Consider the following 20,540-nt stretch of genomic DNA (forward strand, 5'->3'; position numbering starts at 1 on the left):
GAAGATGAAATTCACCCCTAAGAGGGCAAGCACAATGCCTATACTCCACTTAAGTGCTCAAAAGAGAGCTTTGGGGGTGCACAGAGACTTCTAAATATTTCTGCAAAGAGTGAATCTCACCCACAGAAAAGAGAGATTTGAACTCTTTTCAAGAGCACATTGGAATCCCTGATTGCCACTGGATTTCCATCACCTGAAAAATCTAACACTGGTTTTGCATCAAGGGCAGGAGCTGATTTTCCAAGAGATGTGGCAATAGGTGTTTTGCATTTGGATCAAAACTTTTAGTGTGTGGTCAAGTTCCCACTAGGATTAGACCTAGATTACGATCATCTGGGCACAATCAGAATGGTTATTTCTAGAGATGGGAAGGTTTTGGTTCAAAGTTGGGATGATTTCAGAGTAGGTACCATTCAAACGGAAAGATAAATAGTTCTGGGTTTTTATCTAATCTCTATTTTCTGTGTGTTGGGGGAGGAATACAAAATACATGTCTGCTGACCCACAAACTAGATTTAAAATCAGTAAGGATGAACCAGCAGCAACTGGCTGGATAGCATAACCAGAAGATGGAGAAAAGAAAGGCTTGCCATGTAATTCATACAAGGCCATTCAGCGTACTTCTCTTCACAATGGTGGCTGCCCAGACTGCTAAATCAGTTAGTGATTACAATGGAGAAAACAAATTTAACAAGGGAATGAGGGTTCTAATTTAATATTGGAAGTCATAACCTATTCTCACTCTCTTTTTAAAAAGAATGTAGAACTTGAGACATGGCCTGCCTCCCCCAAAGTATGGAATTCCATAAGAATGTAATTTTTAATTATTATTTCTACTGAGAAACATTCTTGAAAAGGTCTTTGGTTTCCTCAGTATTAAACAAACAATTTGTATACTGTGCATACTGGAATCTCATAGCAACACTTTAAACATTCATTGATATTCTACCTGAAAACTGAACACTGCTGATGCAATGCAATTTACTTGGTTTTGTTTCAAAGTTATTGCCCAGGCTGTGGTTTATCTGGATTTCAGAACACCAAAGGGCTGTAGAAAGTAGGAAATCAAAATGGCCTGGCCTTCGAAAGGGCTGCTGAAACTTCTGGTTGAAAGTTTTGGTTCTTCCCTCTCTTTTGGGCCAAGACCAGGACATAAATCCCTGGATAATCAACTATTTGCTTTGTTATCTACTATAAACGAAAGCAAAACTGTATGCACACACTAATACAAGCCTACTTTTTACTGGTAAAACATGCCTGGGAAGTTTCCTGATAACAATTTCTTGGTGGAAACACAATTCCAAAGACAATGGGTAAGATTTACAAGTGGGACGCTGTCTACTAAAGTCGGGTTCTGCTAGTAGCAATGTGGCATGCAAGAATGTCACCTGGTTTGTTACTAGATGCAGTTGGTGTTTTACTAATACCTACGAATTCTGCACATCACCACAGATAGCAAATTATCAGGTTAACCAGCCCCAGCTGTTTTTGCTTTCACTAGTACTGCCTCCTGCTCTACAGTTTGGATAATGTTCACCATTCCTGTTCTAAGCCTGCCAGCAATTCCTTCATTTAAAAAGACCTGAGTTTGTCTAATTGCACCCACAAATAGGCTTGTGTAGTAATGTAGTAATTTGTAACAGCCTCACTGGCACTACAGGAAGTAAGCTCAATGAATTGGAAACAGATTTTAATATTGCTGAGTAGCAACCAGAATGATGACAATTCAGGATATAACTTAAAGTTCTCCTCTAGGTACATTTTAAAGAACACTTTTTCAGAGGCCCAGTTCTGCACTCTTGCTTGAGTGAGTAGCCCATACTTATACAAGGAATCCAACAGGATTATGTGCAGGAGTAAAAGATTTGCAGAATTCAAGCTTGTATTTGGAATGCCTCCCCTCTTTATTATAACAGCTGTACAATTTATTAGCACCTTTGAAGCCTGGCTTTTGTTTTTACCAAGGTGTTTTTTTTTTTATCATTGGTATTTTTAAAAAAGTAAATTCCAACTCTGATCATTGTGCACTTAAAACCATAGATTTTCACCATCAGTTGGGATGTGAAATTCTAGTGTCTGTGAGTTTGATTTTTATTAAGTAATATTAAAGGACGTGTTAAATGCTGTGAGAAAGCTCTTCAACCTGGTATATAATTGGTGCAAAAATATTAAGTGATAGACACAGGTGACTGAATGGACTTCGAAACAGTGCAAGTTTGAATTGTTGGAGACCTGCTGGTGCTTCGGAGAAAACTTTGAGAGGCATTCCATTTTGTTTTGGAAGAATTATGCTTTTGAATTATGAATTTCCCTTACTTAAAAAAAATTAAATCATGGTCTTTGATTTTTTAGCATTAATCAACTCTTTCTATTGCTGTTCCCACCTGAAGTCATGCTCTATAATCATGCTGTCACTAACAGTGGAGTGTGTCTTCCTACTATTTGAAGGGGGAAGGAAAGATAAAGAGAAGATGAACCCACAAGAAACAAAGAGACCCGAACTGCAGACTGAATTGGAGAAAAATACAGAAGTGATAACACACATGCAGACTGGTTTAGAAACAGAATGTTCTCTGTTATTTCCCAAGAAGTACTAATGAGTCAATAAAATACTGTGAAGAGGTGGTAAATACAAGGGGGTGAGCAATGGAGAGATCAGAGACTTAAGTTAAAACAGAATGGGGCTGTTACTGAAACCTTTACTTACGTATTTCTTATTCATCCAAGCAGCCCTCCTCAAGCTCTGTTGAAGAATAAGGTCTGCAGTCTCAGATTTTACAATGGCATACATCATTGGTCCACCTTTGTTGGGAGATCATGAACTCAGATTCTTTTTTGGAGACCAAAAGATTTCTGGTAAATCCTTAATTACCAAGGTAATGGCTGAGGCTACCAGCCCAAAACAACAAACATTAATATGTCAGTGTCTTGCTCCTGTAGACCAGTGGCTTCCCATAACTACTCAACTACTCAAGACCTTATTTGATGGGCTTGGAAATGGCTACACTGTATAAAAATGGTTTGTTTTTAAAAAAATTACCTTTACAAAAACATTTCCCTTTTCCCCCCCTTTTTCTTAAAGATTTCATTATCTACAGGAACCCATAAAAATTTCTCCATATTTACATCTAGATAACTAATCATTGACAAATATAATATCATGAAATAAAATATTGAAAGTGAATATCAACCTTTTAAATAGACGTTTGGCTCACAGCTTAAACGACAGAGAAACAAACAAAAAATGATCTGCTCTACTACAGGCCTGATCTCCCCCTCCCCCCCAGCGTAAACATAAAGTAGTATGGATGGAGTACGCTGCATCTAAGCAGAATGTCAGCTGCAAACTGCTCCCATTCAGCACCCTGTGCTGAAAAACGGCACTCTCTGAAGCTGGTGTGGGTGGCTGCTGAGGCATACAAGCATCTAGCAAACATGGACAAACAGCTGTTTCCTCATCCCACTCTTCTGTGGGAGCATCACAAAGACATTGCCTTTTGAGCCCAAGGAACTGCATGGCTTCACATATCCCCTCCTGCTGCACGTGAAAGATGACAATTTAGCTTCATTTCACAATGTGTTTGGCCACTGACACACGGAAACGTAAGGCTGGGGGAGGGAGGAAGCGACAGTGTGTGATTAATTTCCAAGCATGCATGGTGTCTCTCTCTCTCACGCACACAGTGCTCCCTGAAACCACTAACTCATTCAAAGGCACAGTTTCTTTAACGAGGAGTAACAAAGTGTGCCCTATAATAACCCGCACTTTGGGTACGATGGATTCCAAGCACATTCCTGTCACTGGCAGTCTGGAAAGTGCCAACGTGGCAGGTGGTTAGGAGTTCAGTCACAGGGTGCTGCCAAGTGGTGCCAGGTCAGCAGTGAGAGTTGCAAAGCTTCTGATGAAAGACAGTGGTGCAACCAGGCTGCAAAAGGAGGCTTCATTGGCCACTGAAAATGCAGAGCTCCTTACGAAGGGCTCCACTTTCCACACCAACCCAAATTTCCTAGGATTGGGGCCTTGTGTTTGTTCACAAGCCATGTGCTAGACCTAGTCTGATAAAAACTCAAACTACATTACATTATAGTACATCCAGTCAAATACACACAAGCGCGCACGCCCTCTTCTCCCCCACATATATGTTAGCAGGATGTATTAACATTCTGAGAAAGCTTTGGAACTTTTATCCCTCAGCTTTAAGAGCAAAATCTACTTAACTGGTACCTTACAGTTAACTGCAAATGTGCTTTAGGAGCAGCATTTCCTTGGACAACTTTCTTCTGTAATATCACAGTGACCATAATATATCGTTACATGTATTCTGCTGAAGTGCGCAGGCAATGACCAGCTATGTATATAATTCCACCCTCCCCTTGCCCCTTTAAGAAAGTCTATAAAAGCCAGTGTTGCAGTGTGAAAGCTTCTTGAGCATAGGAGTTTAAACAATGTACCTCACCATACAAAGGAAAGAGAAACAAATCAAACTGCTGTAGGCGCATTATCCCGTATTTCTACAGTGTTGTGTCTAAATGTTGTGCTGGCTTGAAAAGGAGTCTGTGCACAAGTCAATCTGTCTTAAAATACTGTTGAAAATATTGTCATTGGTTCAGTTCTATAGCTGTGTCCTCCTCCTCCCCTTTGGGTTTCCCTTTCTCCTCCTCCTCTTCCCTGATGGCCTGAATTTGTTCCGAGGATTGGTGCAGTGTGGATTGTTCTAGACCTTGCTTTTCTGTCCCAGCTATCCTTTCCTCATCTTCAATTACTTTCTTCCACATTTTATGGTTCTGAAGCAGATGCTGAGTAATCTGGCAGTAGATTTTCCTCCGCTTGAACTTTTTCTTTCCTGTAAAATATTAGACCGAATTACTGTATTGTTTTCTTGGGAGGGAAGAGAGAGAAGGGGGTGAGGGTGGGATGGACAGAGCAAGAGTCATGATATATGCAATCAAGGGTCCATCTTAATTAAAAGTTGTTTATTTTTTAAAAAAGTACAACTACAGGGAAAAAAAATCAAGGCAACTTTCACACAGTTTGAGTCCCAGCTTTGTGTCCTTTGTTTACCAAGGAGCACACCCTGTCCAGGACACTGTACAGCACACAAAGACATCTAGTGGCTCAATTATATACTGCCAGTAAAAATATTACAAAGTGCACGTCTCCCCTGACTCATCTGGGCATACTATGTGCTCTTTTTGACAGCAAATGTGGCCAGCTTCAGGCTGACCAATTTAAGACCCTTCACCACGCTATGAAATATTTGTTTTCTTTTCTTTACACATTACCTATGCGCTGACAGGAACTATGGGAGGGGAGAAGGCAAGTAATAAATGTTCTATACATTAGTCAACAAAATAGCACCTATGATCCCTTCCTCTTAAAGATCTGCTCTACCCGTTACCTTGCTATTGCAATGGGCTTGAGCTCCACTGACGCAGCAAGTGAAAAATCCAAATCTAGGTTTCACACAATATAGTGCAGCGTTGCTATAGTTATGACAATTGAGTTTGGACAGTTGAGAAGTGAAGTCCTATGGCAAATAATATCATAGCCTTGGAGTTTTCTTCTTTCTAGTTTTGAGGCATCAAGCTGCTATTATACTACAAACTATATTTGCCACTTCCCATCATCAGAGTCACTTGCACCACAAACTTTTTCCTGCCCTGGGTGACAGCCCATTATTGTAGACAGTCCTGTAGTCTGATGGTGATAGAGTTGTGACAGATAAAATTCCGTTCAACACAAAGCCTGAAGTTTTCCACCAATCACGAAGAATGGCAGTGGCAGCTATAGAACTTAAATAATAAACCACTTCAGGAATTCTACTGAAAAAAAAAACAGAGTGACGTACAGGAATGTTTTGTACCAAATAAATTTGCGTAAATGAGAGTTTGCAGGTGGCCTAAAGCATGTCTGTGTCGGGAGCCAAAATGTTGAGTCTTTGAAGCTTTTGAAGTGGAAACAAAGAGCTTTTCACTGCAGCGCAGCCCAAATCCAGCTCAATCCTTCATTAAAAAGCTCTTGGTTCCCTGTAGGAAACTTTCAGGTTTAATAAAATAAGAAACCTCTATACCACCAATACACCATATTAGAACATTCTATCCCAGGTTTCCTGTGACCCCAAATCTTGCAGCTCTCAGCAGAGATCATAAAGCATTTGTTATGGCTTGAGATTTTGTTTGAACCCAATAAGGATTGATTCAGTTTAACTTTTAAATTCACAACGGGACTTGTTGGTAGTTACCTGCTCAGATATAACAAAATATTTCTTGTTTTTAAGCTACATCAATTGTTTGCAGGTCAGACAATACACTAGTTAATTTTATTAAAGACCAATTATCTAAAACAGTCTAATGAATTACCTTGACTACAATGAAAGGCCTTCTACAATAATTTCCCCTTTCCATCTTCTCAAAGGTATTTCACTTAGAGTTGTCCTGAATGTGGTAAAAAAAAATTCTCTCTCTAATTATTTGACATATATGGGCAAATCAGATGCAGAAATCCCTTTGATAACAGGAGATCTCCTTTGTGTTGTGCTGAAAGAGCCTGGAATATTCAAAATGACACTGAAAACAGATCTAAATACCTGACCAATGTTTGTAATCTTGTAAATGGATATATCAGTGTAGACAATGTTGAAGAGATACCTACCCTAGATTTAGACTTTTCAGGGATTAAAGATGAGGGACTGATGTGTCAAAAGAGGAGATGATAGAACAAACTGGTATGTTGAAGCTACAGGCCCAGACAGTATAACACCTTAGATTGCTTAAGGAATTTAAAATTACTGTTAAAAAATATGTAATCTGTCACTGAAATCAGCAACTACACCAGAGGATGGAATGGTAGCAGATGCAGTAGACATCTTTATTTTAAAAAGGCATTTTGAATGGCCCAGGCTATGAAGCATCATTTCAGTGTCAGTAAAACTGGATGAGATGATAATTAAAACAGAATTCTTGTAAAACTCCTGGATGAACATAGCAAATGAATATGGCCTTCATGAAGTAAAATTGTGTCTCTTTAATCTGTCATAGTTTTTTAAGCATGCCAACAAAATAGAGGCTAAAGGAAAACTGGTAGGAAGAATTTATTTGTACCTTCAAAAAGCCTTTGAATAGCTCCTCCCAAGAGTCTACAAAGGAAACTAACTAGCCACCTGGTGAGAGGTAAAATACTGTCATGTTATAGAAATTAAGTGAGAAAACAAAAAGTAAGAATAAATGGGTATTTTTCAATATGGCAAAAGATTAGCAGCATCCCATTATTTTGTATCAGGACCAGTATTGTTTAATACATTTATTAGTAATCTGAAAAAGTGAGTGAAACAGGGATGTGACAATTTGCAGATGACACAAAATTATTAACGATAATCAAGAGTACAGAAGACAATGAGGAACTTCAGAGAGAACTAACAATTCTAGCAGGATGGGAAGCATGACAGCAGATGAATGTGAATCAGTTGCTCTACTGACCTCTTCTCATAAAAGAACAAAGTGATATTCAATGGAAGTGAAAGACAACAAAATTAATACATAATACATTAAGACACAATACATAATTAACCTGTGTAACTTACTGCCATGTGATGTCACTGAGGCCAAGAGAGAAACAGAATTCCAAAAAAAGTCTAGACAATTTCATGGATAATGACAATACCCACAGTCACATTAATTAGGATTATTTTTTAATAAATGTAACAGATATAAAGTGTAATGCTCTAGGGCATAAGTGAATCACTAACTGAAGAAACTTCCCCTCTCATCAGATAATTCCATAACTGTCAATCTTCTGCTGAAAAAGAAGAGGGCTGTATATGCTCAAAAGTTTTTCTCACCAACAGAAGTTGGTCCAAAAAAGATATTACTCACCCACCGTCTCTCTCTAATATCCTAGGACACACACAGCTACAACAATACTGCAAACAATCTTCGCTGTAGCACATGGTACTGACCACTACTAAAACAGGATACTATACTACACAGCCCACCTGTCTGGCCAGTAGGGCAATTCCTATATGTTCATATGGACATAATGCATTTATGAAAAGGACTCAAAGTGAATGAGAACAGTGGTTTACTAGTTACAAGTTACGGCATCACTCGTGTGGTTGAAGAGGCCGTATGATTTAGTAGATAGAATTCTGGACTGGAAGTCAGAAGACCCTGGTTCTATTCTGAGCTCTGATATTGACTTTCTTTCTCTTTGATCTTAAATAAGTCCCTAAACCTCTCACATCATAAGTTCTGCATATACAAAATGGGAATGATACTGACCCTGCTTTGTGAAGAACTTTGAGATTCTTAGGTGACAAGCCCTATACAAGTAGTAAATATTACTAATATTGTACTAGAACTCTGATGGCTTCCTCTCCCTCTCCTAGATCCAGTCCTCCTTCCTAGTAAAAAGTTGAGTTGGAGAACTGGGGAAGGCTCAGATTGGATGCCAAAAAGGGAAGCGAAACAGAAGGGAAAGGAACACCAATAAAATGGGAAAAGAGAATGCAGAACGGGGAGGAACAGAAAAGAGGTGGTGTAATGAGGCAGAGTGGTCTGCCTCCAGTACAGAGGGGGTTAAGTCCCCCTGGTGGGTGCAGCTAACCCCACCCCACCCCCCTCCACAGGAAGTGCAGGGGTGGGCAGGAAGTATAAGAACAGGGCCCTGCAGGTCAGTTGGGCTGGACCAGGGAAGGAGGCAGACCTCTCTCCCAGGGAGCTGAGTCCTCAGTCAAGCCCATGACTGGGAGCAGAAAGAAAAGGCAAACCACTTCCCCAGGAGACAGAAGGCCAAGGGAGAGACTGGAGGAAGGGCCACCTGACCACGAGACTGAGAACCAGATCCCAGCGGTGACAAAGCGGCACCAGCAGGAACTGGTGGGAAGTAGCCCAGGGAAACAAGACTTTGATACGGCTGTGCTGCCGGATGCAAGGCAGCGATCACATGTTTCTTTGATACCCTGTGGCAGGATCTCCCACCACTTCTAGTGCCCTGGGCTGGAACCTGGTGGACTAGGGTGGACCTGGGTCCCCCTAGCCACCAACCCCATACGCGGGACTGGTTGTGCGCTAACCTTTAGGCCAGAAAGTAGTCAATGGAGACTGTTTAATTGCTCATCTACAATTGCTGAGATCTAGTTGGTTGCTACTTGCCCCAGCCAGGAGGCTGAAGCCATAGACTGTTAATTGCTCTGCTCGCACTCACAGGGTTTGAGCCACAGAATATTGCTGTTCACTCCTGCCAGGAAGCCTGGGCTCCCAGCTGACTGGTAGTTGGCTCAATCCTCTTTCAGAGGTTTGAATTGTTATTTGGGTGAGTGTGCAGCCGTAAGGCAGGCTACCTGACAATATGTACAGTGGGCCTATCGACTCCCTGATGCCTCTGGAGGGGGCGCCCTGAGCCTGAGAGAGGCAGGAAGGCTAAAGGTGGTAAGGGCTGAGATGCTGGATTAATTTAAAGGGAAACTGCCAAGAGACGTAGGCTACAAATTAACATATCTCTTCAAACCATTTTTCACAGGGTCCTGCACACCCCCTTGTAGACTACCAAAGCTTCCTTCCAACAGGCCAATCACTGCTACAATCATGCTTTCAGCAGAGGACTGGATGGGTTTCAGAGTCTATCAGTATTACTTATGGATTGGCCAGAGGTTTGAGGGTCACGAAAAATTCCTTGGAGCTGATACAAACCCAAATCTCTTACATGGCAATGCACAGCACTACCACAAATACAGCAAACTGGACCCCCTTCCACAAGAAGATGTGTTCTCAAATATTTCCACCATTAAAAAAATATTTACATTGTGGTAGCATCTACAGGTCCCAATCAGGGAACTGGGGCCTATCGTACCAGGCACTGTACAAAAAACATATCAAAAAGATGAAGATCTTGTCACACCCACACCTTCCATTGGAGAAAAAATTATAGTCCTTTAAAAACCATCCATGAAACAGTCTAAAAATTGCAGATGCAGGTCAGGCAACCTAACGACCTACTAGAAGCGTTGTCTGTGAAGTCTTTAGAAGCTTCGCCACTCCCAAAATGTGTGGCTACCTGTTAAATCGCTGAGGGGACAGTTCAGCTAGTCCAGTTCCAGAGAAATTCAGGTTATGGCTGACCAGGAGAAACTCTAAGCTTTCATACAGGGGATTGTTAACTTTTGCTGAAGGGTAGCCCATGAAATGAAATCAGCCCCACTGAAAGATATAGAGTGCAAACAACGTACTTGACTCGGAATTTTCACACGTTTCCATTTCTGCTATTTCTTCCTCTTCCTGCTCATCAGTATCTCCTGACTCATCGCTATCTTCCACCCATTTCCCTGGCATCAGTCCTGCTGAGTCATAGGAATTACATAGTGGACCCACAATGTGAGAAATGAAGGATTCCTGAAGGTGTGCCAACTGGGGTGCTGAGCGATCCATGAAAGGACTTATAGGAAGGCCAAGGCTCGCCTCTTCATCACCCTAGAGATGACAAAAATTTGTTACTTCTGTGTGATACATTAATTACATGAATATGGGGGGAGAAAGTGGAGGGAAGCATCAAAGGCAACTGCAAACATTAGAAGAAAAATATTCTACTGTGGAGCCATCTCCTTTCACCATTTCACTTTTTATAGCAGACCAGCACGAAAAGGTAGCATGGCATCAATTCAGCCTTCATATAAAAACTACTATACACCATTCCGGAGCTCAAACACAAGAATAATCTGCTATAAAGAATACCCTGAATTTACAAAGCATGCTGTATGAGGACTTCCTAAAGTAATGCCCACCTTCCAGTCCTGTAGTTTACATTGCCATCTTGGAAGCTTGAAAATAAAATCACCTTTTTCCATACTGTTTTTTCCCCCGCATCATGTATGCAAATCATTTGTGATTTTTATCATCATCATTAGCTTGTTAGCAACTAGCCACCTTATACAAGGGGACAGGATTTACCTTTTCAGAGCAAGGGTTGGCTTGTCAAACTAATTTTCTTATGAATTTTGCCTTTCTTTCATTATAAATAAGCTGGGCGACTCTACTTTTGTGTTTCTTTGACCTGCCGAGCTTCAGGCCATAGTCACTCATTTCGTTGGGAATGTTGTAATGAATGTGTCAATGTAGGGTCGTTCAAAAATGCAAGATCCTCCGCACATGTCCCTTTGCTACATTTCTTTTGGGGGAGCGAAGGGGGGGGGGAGAGAAAGAGAGGAGGCCCCCCCCGGTGCTCTGATGGAAGAGTTAGTTTTCTAGCAAGATCCATTGTATGAGCCAAACACTCAAGTTCTTTTTCAGTCATCCCAAGTGCAGCAAAATTCCTTTACTATAGGATTTGGTCCTATAATAAAAGAATAATTGATAATGCATGCGACTTGTTATGCACACTGATGTGACTAGACAGCGGAGACCTACATTTGAGAAATAATCAGTTCATGAACATTACTGAAGATCCACAGTCAATTTCTAAGACGTTATATCCATGTTGAATTTGTTTCCAGGTGCCTAGTTTCTCTGAGAATCCAAGATATGGTTAACTGAATCATCTCCCTTTTGAGAAAAGGGAAACACAAAGAGTAAACAGTTAAACTTTGATGAATGCCTCACTTCCAGCTTCTCTGCATTTCCTAACAAGGTACACATAGTTCAGTGCTCAGCTATCAAATATTTGATCTCCCCACTCCCATCGTTATCTCAAAACCAAGGTGTGTGCACATTCCTGAGATAACAAGTGGATTAACCAGAGATGGCAGTTCTCTCTCCTTCACAGCACGACATCTCAGATTTCATGTGAAGAAGTTGTCAATGGTGGGAAGAAAGTCAACTGATGCAAAGTTTAACGTGTAATTCTTTCAAGCTTGATTATGAGCTTGATTTACAGCTGGAAACACCACACATGTCTAACTGGCCTTTCTTTAAATATCAACATTGAGCACATGGAGAAAACCTATTAAACATACTGCAACCATATTGTGTGTGTTTTTCTAAATTTAAATACAATTACTTTTTGATGACACTTAGAATTTGTACAGAGTTGTAATTCTTCAAAACCTGGGACACTTCTATTTTTTAATGGAGAGGAGTGCTGTCAAGAATGGCTCCCAATTTTCATGGCATATGCGGAACTACATTGTACATTTGCAATCCATTTTTCTAGCAAACCTACTTTGGGGAGACTGGTGTTTCCCTTATAATTCTTCTTTTCAAAAATGACAGGTTTCAGAGTAGTAGCCATGTTAGTCTGTATTCGCAAAAAGAAAAGGAGGACTTGTGGCACCTTAGAGACTAACCAGTTTATTTGAGCATGAGCTTTCGTGAGCTACAGCTCACTTCATCGGATGCATTCAGTGGAAAATACAGTGGGGAGATTTATGTACATAGAGAACATGAAACAATGGGTGTTACCATACATAGTGCAACGAGAGCGATCACTTAAGGTGAGCTATTACCAGCAGGAGAGTGGGGGGGCAGGAACCTTTTGCAGTGATAATCAAGGTGGGCCATTTCCAGCAGTTGACAAGAACGCCTGAGGAACAGTGGGGGATGGGGAATAAACATGGGGAAATAGTTTTACTTTGTGTAATGACCCATCCACTCCCAGTCTCTATTCAAGCCTAAGTTAATTGTATCTAGTTTGCAAATTAATTCCAATTCAGCAGTCTCTCATTGGAGTCTGTTTTTGAAGTCTTTTTGTTGAAGAATTGCAACTTTTAGGTCTGTAATCGAGTGACCAGAGAGATTGAAGTGTTCTCCGACTGGTTTTTGCATGTTATAGTTCTTGATGTCTGATTTGTGTCCATTTATTCTTTTATGTAGAGACTGTCCAGTTTGACCAATGTACATGGCAGAGGGGCATTGCTGGCACATGATGGCATATATCACATTGGTAGATGTGCAGGTGAACGAGCCTCTGATAGTGTGGCTGATGTGATTAGGCCCTATGAGGATGTCCCCTGAATAGATATGTGGACACAGTTGGCAACGGGCTTTGTTGCAAGGATAGGTTCCTGGGTTAGTGGTTCTGTTGTGTGGTTGCTGGTGAGTATTTGCTTCAGGTTGGGGGGCTGTCTGTAAGCAAGGACTGGCCTGTCTCCCAAGATCTGTGAGAGTGATTGGTCGTCCTTCAGGATAGGTTGTAGATCCTTCCTCAGCTCTCGTCCCCTAATTCCCCTACTCTACTTGCACTACATTGATAACATCTTCATCATCTGGACCCATGGAAAAGAAGCCCTTGAGGAATTCCACCATGATTTCAATAATTTCCATCCCACCATCAACCTCAGCCTGGACCAGTCCACACAAGAGATCCACTTCCTGGACACTACGGTGCTAATAAGCGATGGTCACATAAACACCACCCTATACCGGAAACCTACTGACCACTATTCCTACCTACATGACTCCAGCTTTCATCCAGACAACACCATACGATTCATTGTATATAGCCAAGCTCTACGATACAACCACATTTGCTCCAACCCCTCAGACAGAGACAAACACCTACAAGATCTCATTCAAGCATTCTTACAACTACAATACCCACCAGCTGAAGTGAAGAAACAGACTGACAGAGCCAGAAGAGTACCCAGAAGTCACCTACTACAGGACAGGCCCAACAAAGAAAATAACAGAACACCACTAGCCATCACCTTCAGCCCACAACTGAAACCTCTCCAGCGCATCATCAAGGATCTACAACCTATCCTGAAGGACGACCCATCCCTCTCACAGATCTTGGGAGACAGGCCAGTCCTTGCTCACAGACAGCCCCCCAACCTGAAGCAAATACTCACCAGCACCCACACACCAAACAACAGAACCACTAACCCAGGAACCTATCCTTGCAACAAAGCCCATTGCCAACTGTGTCTACATATCTATTCAGGGGACACTGTCATAGGGCCTAATCACATCAGCCACAATATCAGAGGTTCGTTCACCTGCACATCTACCAATGTGATATATGCCATCATGTGCCAGCAATGCCCCTCTGCCATGTACATTGGCCATACTGAACAGTCTCTACATAAAAGAATAAATGGACACAAATCCGATGTCAAGAATTATAACATTCAAAAACCAGTTGGAGAACACTTCAAACTCTTTGGTCTCTCGATTACAGACCTAAAGGTGGCAATTCTTCAACAAAAAAACTTCAAAAACAGACTCCAATGAGAGACTGATGAATTGCAATTAATTTGCAAACTGGATACAATTAACTTGGGATTGAATAGAGATTGGGAGTGGATGGTCATTACATAAAGTAAAACTATTTCCTCTTGTTTATTCTTTCCCCACCCCCACCGTTCCTCAGATGGTCTTGTCAACTGCTGGAAATGGCCCACTTTGATTATCAATACAAAAGGTTCCCCCCACCCCACTCTCCTGCTGGTAATAGCTCACATTAAGTGATCACTCTCGTTACAGTGTGTATGGTAACACCCATGGTTTCATGTTCTCTATGTATATAAATCTCCCCACTGTATTTTCCACTGAATGCATCCGATGAAGTGAGCTGTAGCTCACGAAAGCTTATGCTCAAATAAATTCGTTAGTCTCCAAGGTGCCAAAAGTCCTCCTTTTCTTTTTTCAAAAATGAGAAACTGGGTGTTTTCCACAAAACAGACAGTTGTTTCAGGGACTGGGAAAGGTGATAGGGTGTTGGCTAGTAACAGACTATAAAAGAGCCACTGGGCCAGATCCTCAGCTAGAATAAATCAGCTGATACATATGAGCCCATTGTCTTTAATACCTGCAGCAGGTTCTCGAGGAAAATTGCTACTATACATCATGTTGGTATGGCAACTAATGTCATTCAAAGGACACAATGGAAAGCACATTGCATAAAGCACTCAGAAGCATCCATTTTTTCAGGCACAAAGTGCATTGATCAAAAATCTCTAACAATTTAATAGAATGTTTCTGGCTATCAGCCATGTTGGAAACCACTTTGAAGCCAAGAATCAAACGGTACTATATAATGCCCATCCTAAAAGGAAGACTGAGGGCAAGGGCAACAAAGATAACACCTTAATCAGAGTATGCAGATGGAATGAATCTACTGTAAAACACACAACATCATCATGCTTTTGCTGATCTTGTTTTAGGGTTCGTTGTCAACCGCTTTTATGACATTGCTGCCGTTAGTGTACCAGAACACGCACTGTGCATGCCATCAGCTGTGATGGCACCAACGTGAGCCAAATTTTTATATTTGATTGGTATGCAGTGGAGTTTAAATGACTGCATCTCTTTATGTGAGCTACAATGAGATGCAGCAAACAAATAAGAAGAACACAGTCCTGGAGACAAATCTAGGAGATTATGGCAGAACTCCTGCAGTAGGATTTATTTTTAATAATTAGTCTTATATTTATGCAGTGGCAAGTGTCCTCTTGCATCCTCAGGTGCTTTAAACGAAGAGTCCAGATAAATGCTTGAATTTTTCTTCCCCTGACTCCCCCTACATATTCGACTAGGGAGCAGAGGGAAGCCAGCCCTTTCCCAATGCAGTCGCTAATACGCTAAAACTAGGGGCAGTCAGCACCCTGCAGTGCTTAGCATGAAACCTGTGGGTCACTGTCCAGGCCTTCCCAGAAGATTCTTGAGTTTTGGGGGGCAGTGGTTCAACTTGCTGGCCCATTCCTGATGACATAAGATATGTGGTGCCATTATCCAGAGCCCAGAAAACTCAGGGTGGGCAGCTAACCCTGGATGCAGTGGGGTAGGTGCCCTGAATACAGGCAGTGCTAAACAGGCAACATAGGTGTTCTCTAATTCTAACTGGAAAAGATTAAGATCAGGGCTCCCTCAGAACTCAAACTTCCAAGGGAATACTAGGGGGTTGCTTTGCAAACCAAGCTCCGGTGTTCTGTTCTTGAATGCCATCATGAACTTTGAACCTGGCATAGTTCATGCAAAAACAGAAAGCGTATTCCTCAAACTTTCTTTAAAAATAAAAAGTAATTTCACCCAACACTGAAATGCAATCAACTCCAGGCTCAAACACAACCACACTACAGAATAATTTAGGACAGAAAGTAAAGCTAGTCATTTCTGCTTTGGACACACATTTACCTGTTCATAAAATTCATTAACAATGCCCTCTGTCCACTGCAGATGCAAGTCTTTGCATTTGGCAGGCCCATTGACGTCAGCTAGTTTGATGCACATTTGGCAAACCAGCAAGCGGTCATTTTCATTAGTCCAGTCAATTGCAACATCATCGTTCACCTGGAAGATACAAAAGGGAAGAAAACCATTACAAGAGCCTATGGTAAGAGGAAAATCTTGTCCTGTGATGTGCTAAAACATGCTCAGCTACTGAATGCAAACTACAAACCTAAGTAGATGGGTTTGCCCTGGTTTGTAATTTAGGAGTGTAGATCGAGCATGAAAAAGAAGAATAAGTGCCAATAATTAAGTTTTGCGATAGATAATTAGGAATCATATAATTATTTAGCAATTAATACTCTGGCTCTAAAGCATTACTAGCAGAAGACAGACCTACAAAATTTTCTAAGAAACGATGGCCTTATCTATACACAAGGTTGCACCAATTTAACCAGAGGTGTGTTCTAAAACTAATTTTAGTTAAACTGGTGCAAGCTTGTGTGTAGACAGACAAGGCCTACGTTTCTTTTCTATTTGGGCTAAATGTGTTTGAAAGAGTTCCCCCACAAAAAACAACAGCAGCAGCAGCAGCAGCTGACACATATTATTCTGCCCCTTTTAAAACAAAAGGGTTCTCTTGTGATCTATAGACAGACAAGGCCTATGTTACTTTTCTATTTGGGCTAAATGTGTTTGCAAGAGTTCCCCCACAAAAAACAAAAACAGCAGCAGCAGCTGACACATATTATTCTGCCCCTTTTAAAACAAAAGGGTTCTCTTGTGATCTAAAGTGACCACAGCTATAATTTAAATAATGAAGCAGCTTTAGCCTCTCAATACAAGATCTAATAGGCAGCGGTAAGGCACAGGGAAATCAAGGGCTTCACATTTCTACCAGAGCGGTTTCTCTCTCCAGTATTTTAATGATGTGACTATGTATCCTACCTCCACTCTGCCAATGATATCAGCCTTCATTGCCCATTAGTTCAATTTTCCCTAAAGCACCTTAACCCTTTCTCCTACACCACCCTTTATGCATCGGAGAAGCTCCCCATTAATATCTGTGTCATTGTCTTCATTCAAATCTCTCCTTAGAACTCACCTGTCTCAATGTCTACAAAACACATGACAATGGAAGCTGGTAATGCTAAGACCACTCCTTATGACATCATACATGATTTTCTCAGTGTTATCCGGTCTTCCCCCTACTTGTTTGTTATATCCACTTATTGTCCATTGCATATGTTACACTGCAAGCTTTTTGGGGCAGGGACTGTTACATGTATTTATGCTGCCTGCAGCCCAGCATAAATAGGACCTGATCTCTGACTGGGGCCTGTAGGCACTTCTGCAATATAAATGAGTGATTAAATCACTAATAATCATAGATAATTTCCTTTAAGGCAGAGACATATTTAGCAAAGAAAGCTTTATTTGGTTAATGTTTTCAGCTAATTCCTCCCACTTGTTTTTATTGTGTAACCACTCATACTATCCAAGGACCCAACATAGGGGGACAGTTGCCAACTGACCTTACAAATCCATAGTCAGTCAACAGGACATAGGACAACAGCACTTAGGACAGAAGAACCCAATGCACAGCTACAGACTAGGGACCGAATGGCTAGGCAGCAGTTCTGCAGAAAAGGACCTAGGGGTGACAGTGGACGAGAAGCTGGATATGAGTCAGCAGTGTGCCCTTGTTGCCAAGAAGGCCAATGGCATTTTGGGATGTATAAGTAGGGGCATAGCGAGCAGATCGAGGGACGTGATCGTTCCCCTCTATTCGACATTGGTGAGGCCTCATCTGGAGTACTGTGTCCAGTTTTGGGCCCCACACTTCAAGAAGGATGTGGATAAATTGGAGAGAGTCCAGCGAAGGGCAACAAAAATTATTAGGGGACTGGAACACATGACTTATGAGGAGAGGCTGAGGGAGCTGGGATTGTTTAGCCTGCAGAAGAGAAGAATGAGGGGGGGATTTGATAGCTGCTTTCAACTACCTGAAAGGGGGTTCCAAAGAGGATGGCTCTAGACTGTTCTCAATGGTAGCAGATGACAGAACGAGGAGTAATGGTCTCAAGTTGCAGTGGGGGAGGTTTAGATTGGATATTAGGAAAAACTTTTTCACTAAGAGGGTGGTGAAACACTGGAATGCGTTACCTAGGGAGGTGGTAGAATCTCCTTCCTTAGAGGTTTTTAAGGTCAGGCTTGACAAAGCCCTGGCTGGGATGATTTAACTGGGAATTGGTCCTGCTTTGAGCAGGGGGTTGGACTAGATGACCTTCTGGGGTCCCTTCCAACCCTGATATTCTATGATTCTATGATTCTATGACATGCCACATCAAGCCATGCATCTGATTTCCTCTTCTGAGAGAGAGCAAATATCACCTTCACATGTGACATGTTTAATGTTGAGCACCTCCAAGTTATGTCTGGCAGTCATGTTTTGTTGCTGGATCTAGAGCTATAATACCTCTGGCTTTAACTCATCCATTTTCTCTGGCTATTTAACCTCACAAAAATGAAAATTTAGGACAAAGTTATTAAATCCAGGTGTCTAAATTAAGGCACCAAAATCAGTGATCTAGGCATCAAATTCAGTCACCACTGACATTAACGGGAGTCCTTCCATTGACTGCAGTGGGCTTTGGATTTGACCCTATCTGACCTGTTTTGCAGAGATGCTGAGAACCCACCGATCTGTCTGATTTTAGTGGGGTTGAGAGTTCTCAGCACCTCTGAAAAATCAGTTCACTTATGTAGGTACCTTACTATGGATTTAGCTGCCTAACTGAAATGTTTGGACTAAGTTGTTAACACAGTGCATAAGATGCTTATTTTCAGCCATTTAAAGCCTATAAAAGAGAAAGAATGATTACGGAGAAATGGAAAACAAAACTGATCACACGTTCCTAGGTTCCAAGCTTTCTGCATGTGTGGTTCCTTCATCAGTGTATCCACAGAGAGAGAGGCAATGCCGTGTTGCTGAGTGATGCAGCTTAATATCCAGTTAAACTAATTAATTTCTGGTAATTTTCAATACCTTAGATAGCTAAATGAATATTATGAAAAATAGTTCAGAACATGTTTTTAGGAATACCTGTTACTGTTTCAGTATCACTATTCACTGAATGGAGATGTGTTTCGCTATCTGTGGGGCTGCCTTTTTAGTGATCTTTCCCAGCCGGTAACCCATATGATGTGCAGAAGGGCAAGAAGAATCCTCTTTCCCTTTAGAAAGCATTGCAAATTAGAATTTCTTATTACCTTGGCATTGAATCTGGCTACAAAATCGAAGTGTTTCTTCAGGTCAGTGGCCAAAATGGCCTCAATTACCAGGAAGCGGAAATGCTTGAATTCCACATGATCAAGGTTGACTAAGAAGTTATATTCTGGCCTGGACATGAAAAGATTCCATGCAGCAGCTGCGTGATGATTTTCCAAAACAGAGCGGTCGTTATACAGCACGGCCTGTGGAAACAATACACTGATTTAAGAATTAAGAATCCTCCTAATGTCTGAAACAGAAAAACAGGAAATAAGAATGACTATTGGAATAATGAAATGACTTCTGATGATGGGAGAAATGAGGGAAAGGATCAGGTCTTTAAAAAAAATTTTGCAGAGATTTTAAGGAGTGTTAATTTCTGACAGCAGTAACAGCAGCTGAATATCTGTTTCCTAGTGGTGATTAAGACTGATTTGGAAGATCCTGCTCTTACACTCCAGACAATCTCCCATTTCTAGTTAATCAGTGCTGTGATGAGTTAATCTGGTGTTTTATATTAGCCATTAATGCACTGGCAGAGAGCAGATAAATTCATCATATGGTAGTGAAAAGCAATGAAAACTGTGCTCAGAAGTCTTTGGAGGCTTAACAATTATGTAGACTTTAAAAATGTGGCCCAAGACTTACCTGAGGTGCGCTGGTTGCAACCAAAAAGGCATTGGTCCTTCCTGGATGATCATAATCATGCATGGCTGCAGCGACGTAAAGCGCCATCAATTCTAGGGCAGGGATGCTGCCAGCGAGGCAACCATAACTCTCATCTGCAGGTGTGTATGTCTTCGAAAACACATATCCCATATGGCCATGAGTGATTCCACTATCAGAATCTGAGCAGAAACAGAGTTCCTTACTGAGGTTTAATTACTTATTGAAAATATAGACCATGAGCAAAATTGTGGGCCTGTGTGTTACAAAAAACCCCCCAAAACATTTCACCAAAACCAATCATCTCAGATCGGGTCTCATAACCTAATGCAGAAATACTGAACTTGATGATTTCTGATATTTTGTGTATGTTCCAGCAACTCAAAAATGACTGTTACCCTAACTAGAATTGGCACAATGGTATGTTTATTTTTTTATAATTCTGATGGATAATATCAATGTTTATTTTTAAGCTTTTTTTCCTATTTTTATTTAAATTTTCTCAGTT

At 41.2% G+C, this 20,540-nt stretch overlaps 1 protein-coding gene across 3 annotated transcripts in view; it reads right to left on the reverse strand.

Moving 5' to 3' along the window:
- Nucleotides 1-703: 703 nt before the first annotated feature.
- Nucleotides 704-20,540, reverse strand: part of PDE3A (phosphodiesterase 3A) — a 368,581-nt gene continuing 348,744 nt past the window's right edge. For all 3 annotated transcript variants that reach the window (XM_073318613.2, XM_073318622.2, XM_073318631.2), the window contains exons 12-16: nucleotides 20,015-20,214; nucleotides 19,366-19,569; nucleotides 16,060-16,215; nucleotides 10,224-10,464; nucleotides 704-4,844 (exon numbers count right to left, since the gene is read on the reverse strand). In XM_073318613.2, the coding sequence (XP_073174714.2) occupies nucleotides 4,600-4,844; nucleotides 10,224-10,464; nucleotides 16,060-16,215; nucleotides 19,366-19,569; nucleotides 20,015-20,214 (1,046 nt within the window). In that variant the 3' untranslated portion in view covers nucleotides 704-4,599. The remainder of the gene's footprint in view (nucleotides 4,845-10,223; nucleotides 10,465-16,059; nucleotides 16,216-19,365; nucleotides 19,570-20,014; nucleotides 20,215-20,540) is intronic.

Source organism: Lepidochelys kempii, chromosome 1 (assembly GCF_965140285.1).
Source record: "Lepidochelys kempii isolate rLepKem1 chromosome 1, rLepKem1.hap1, whole genome shotgun sequence".
Taxonomy (NCBI): Eukaryota; Metazoa; Chordata; order Testudines; family Cheloniidae; genus Lepidochelys; species Lepidochelys kempii.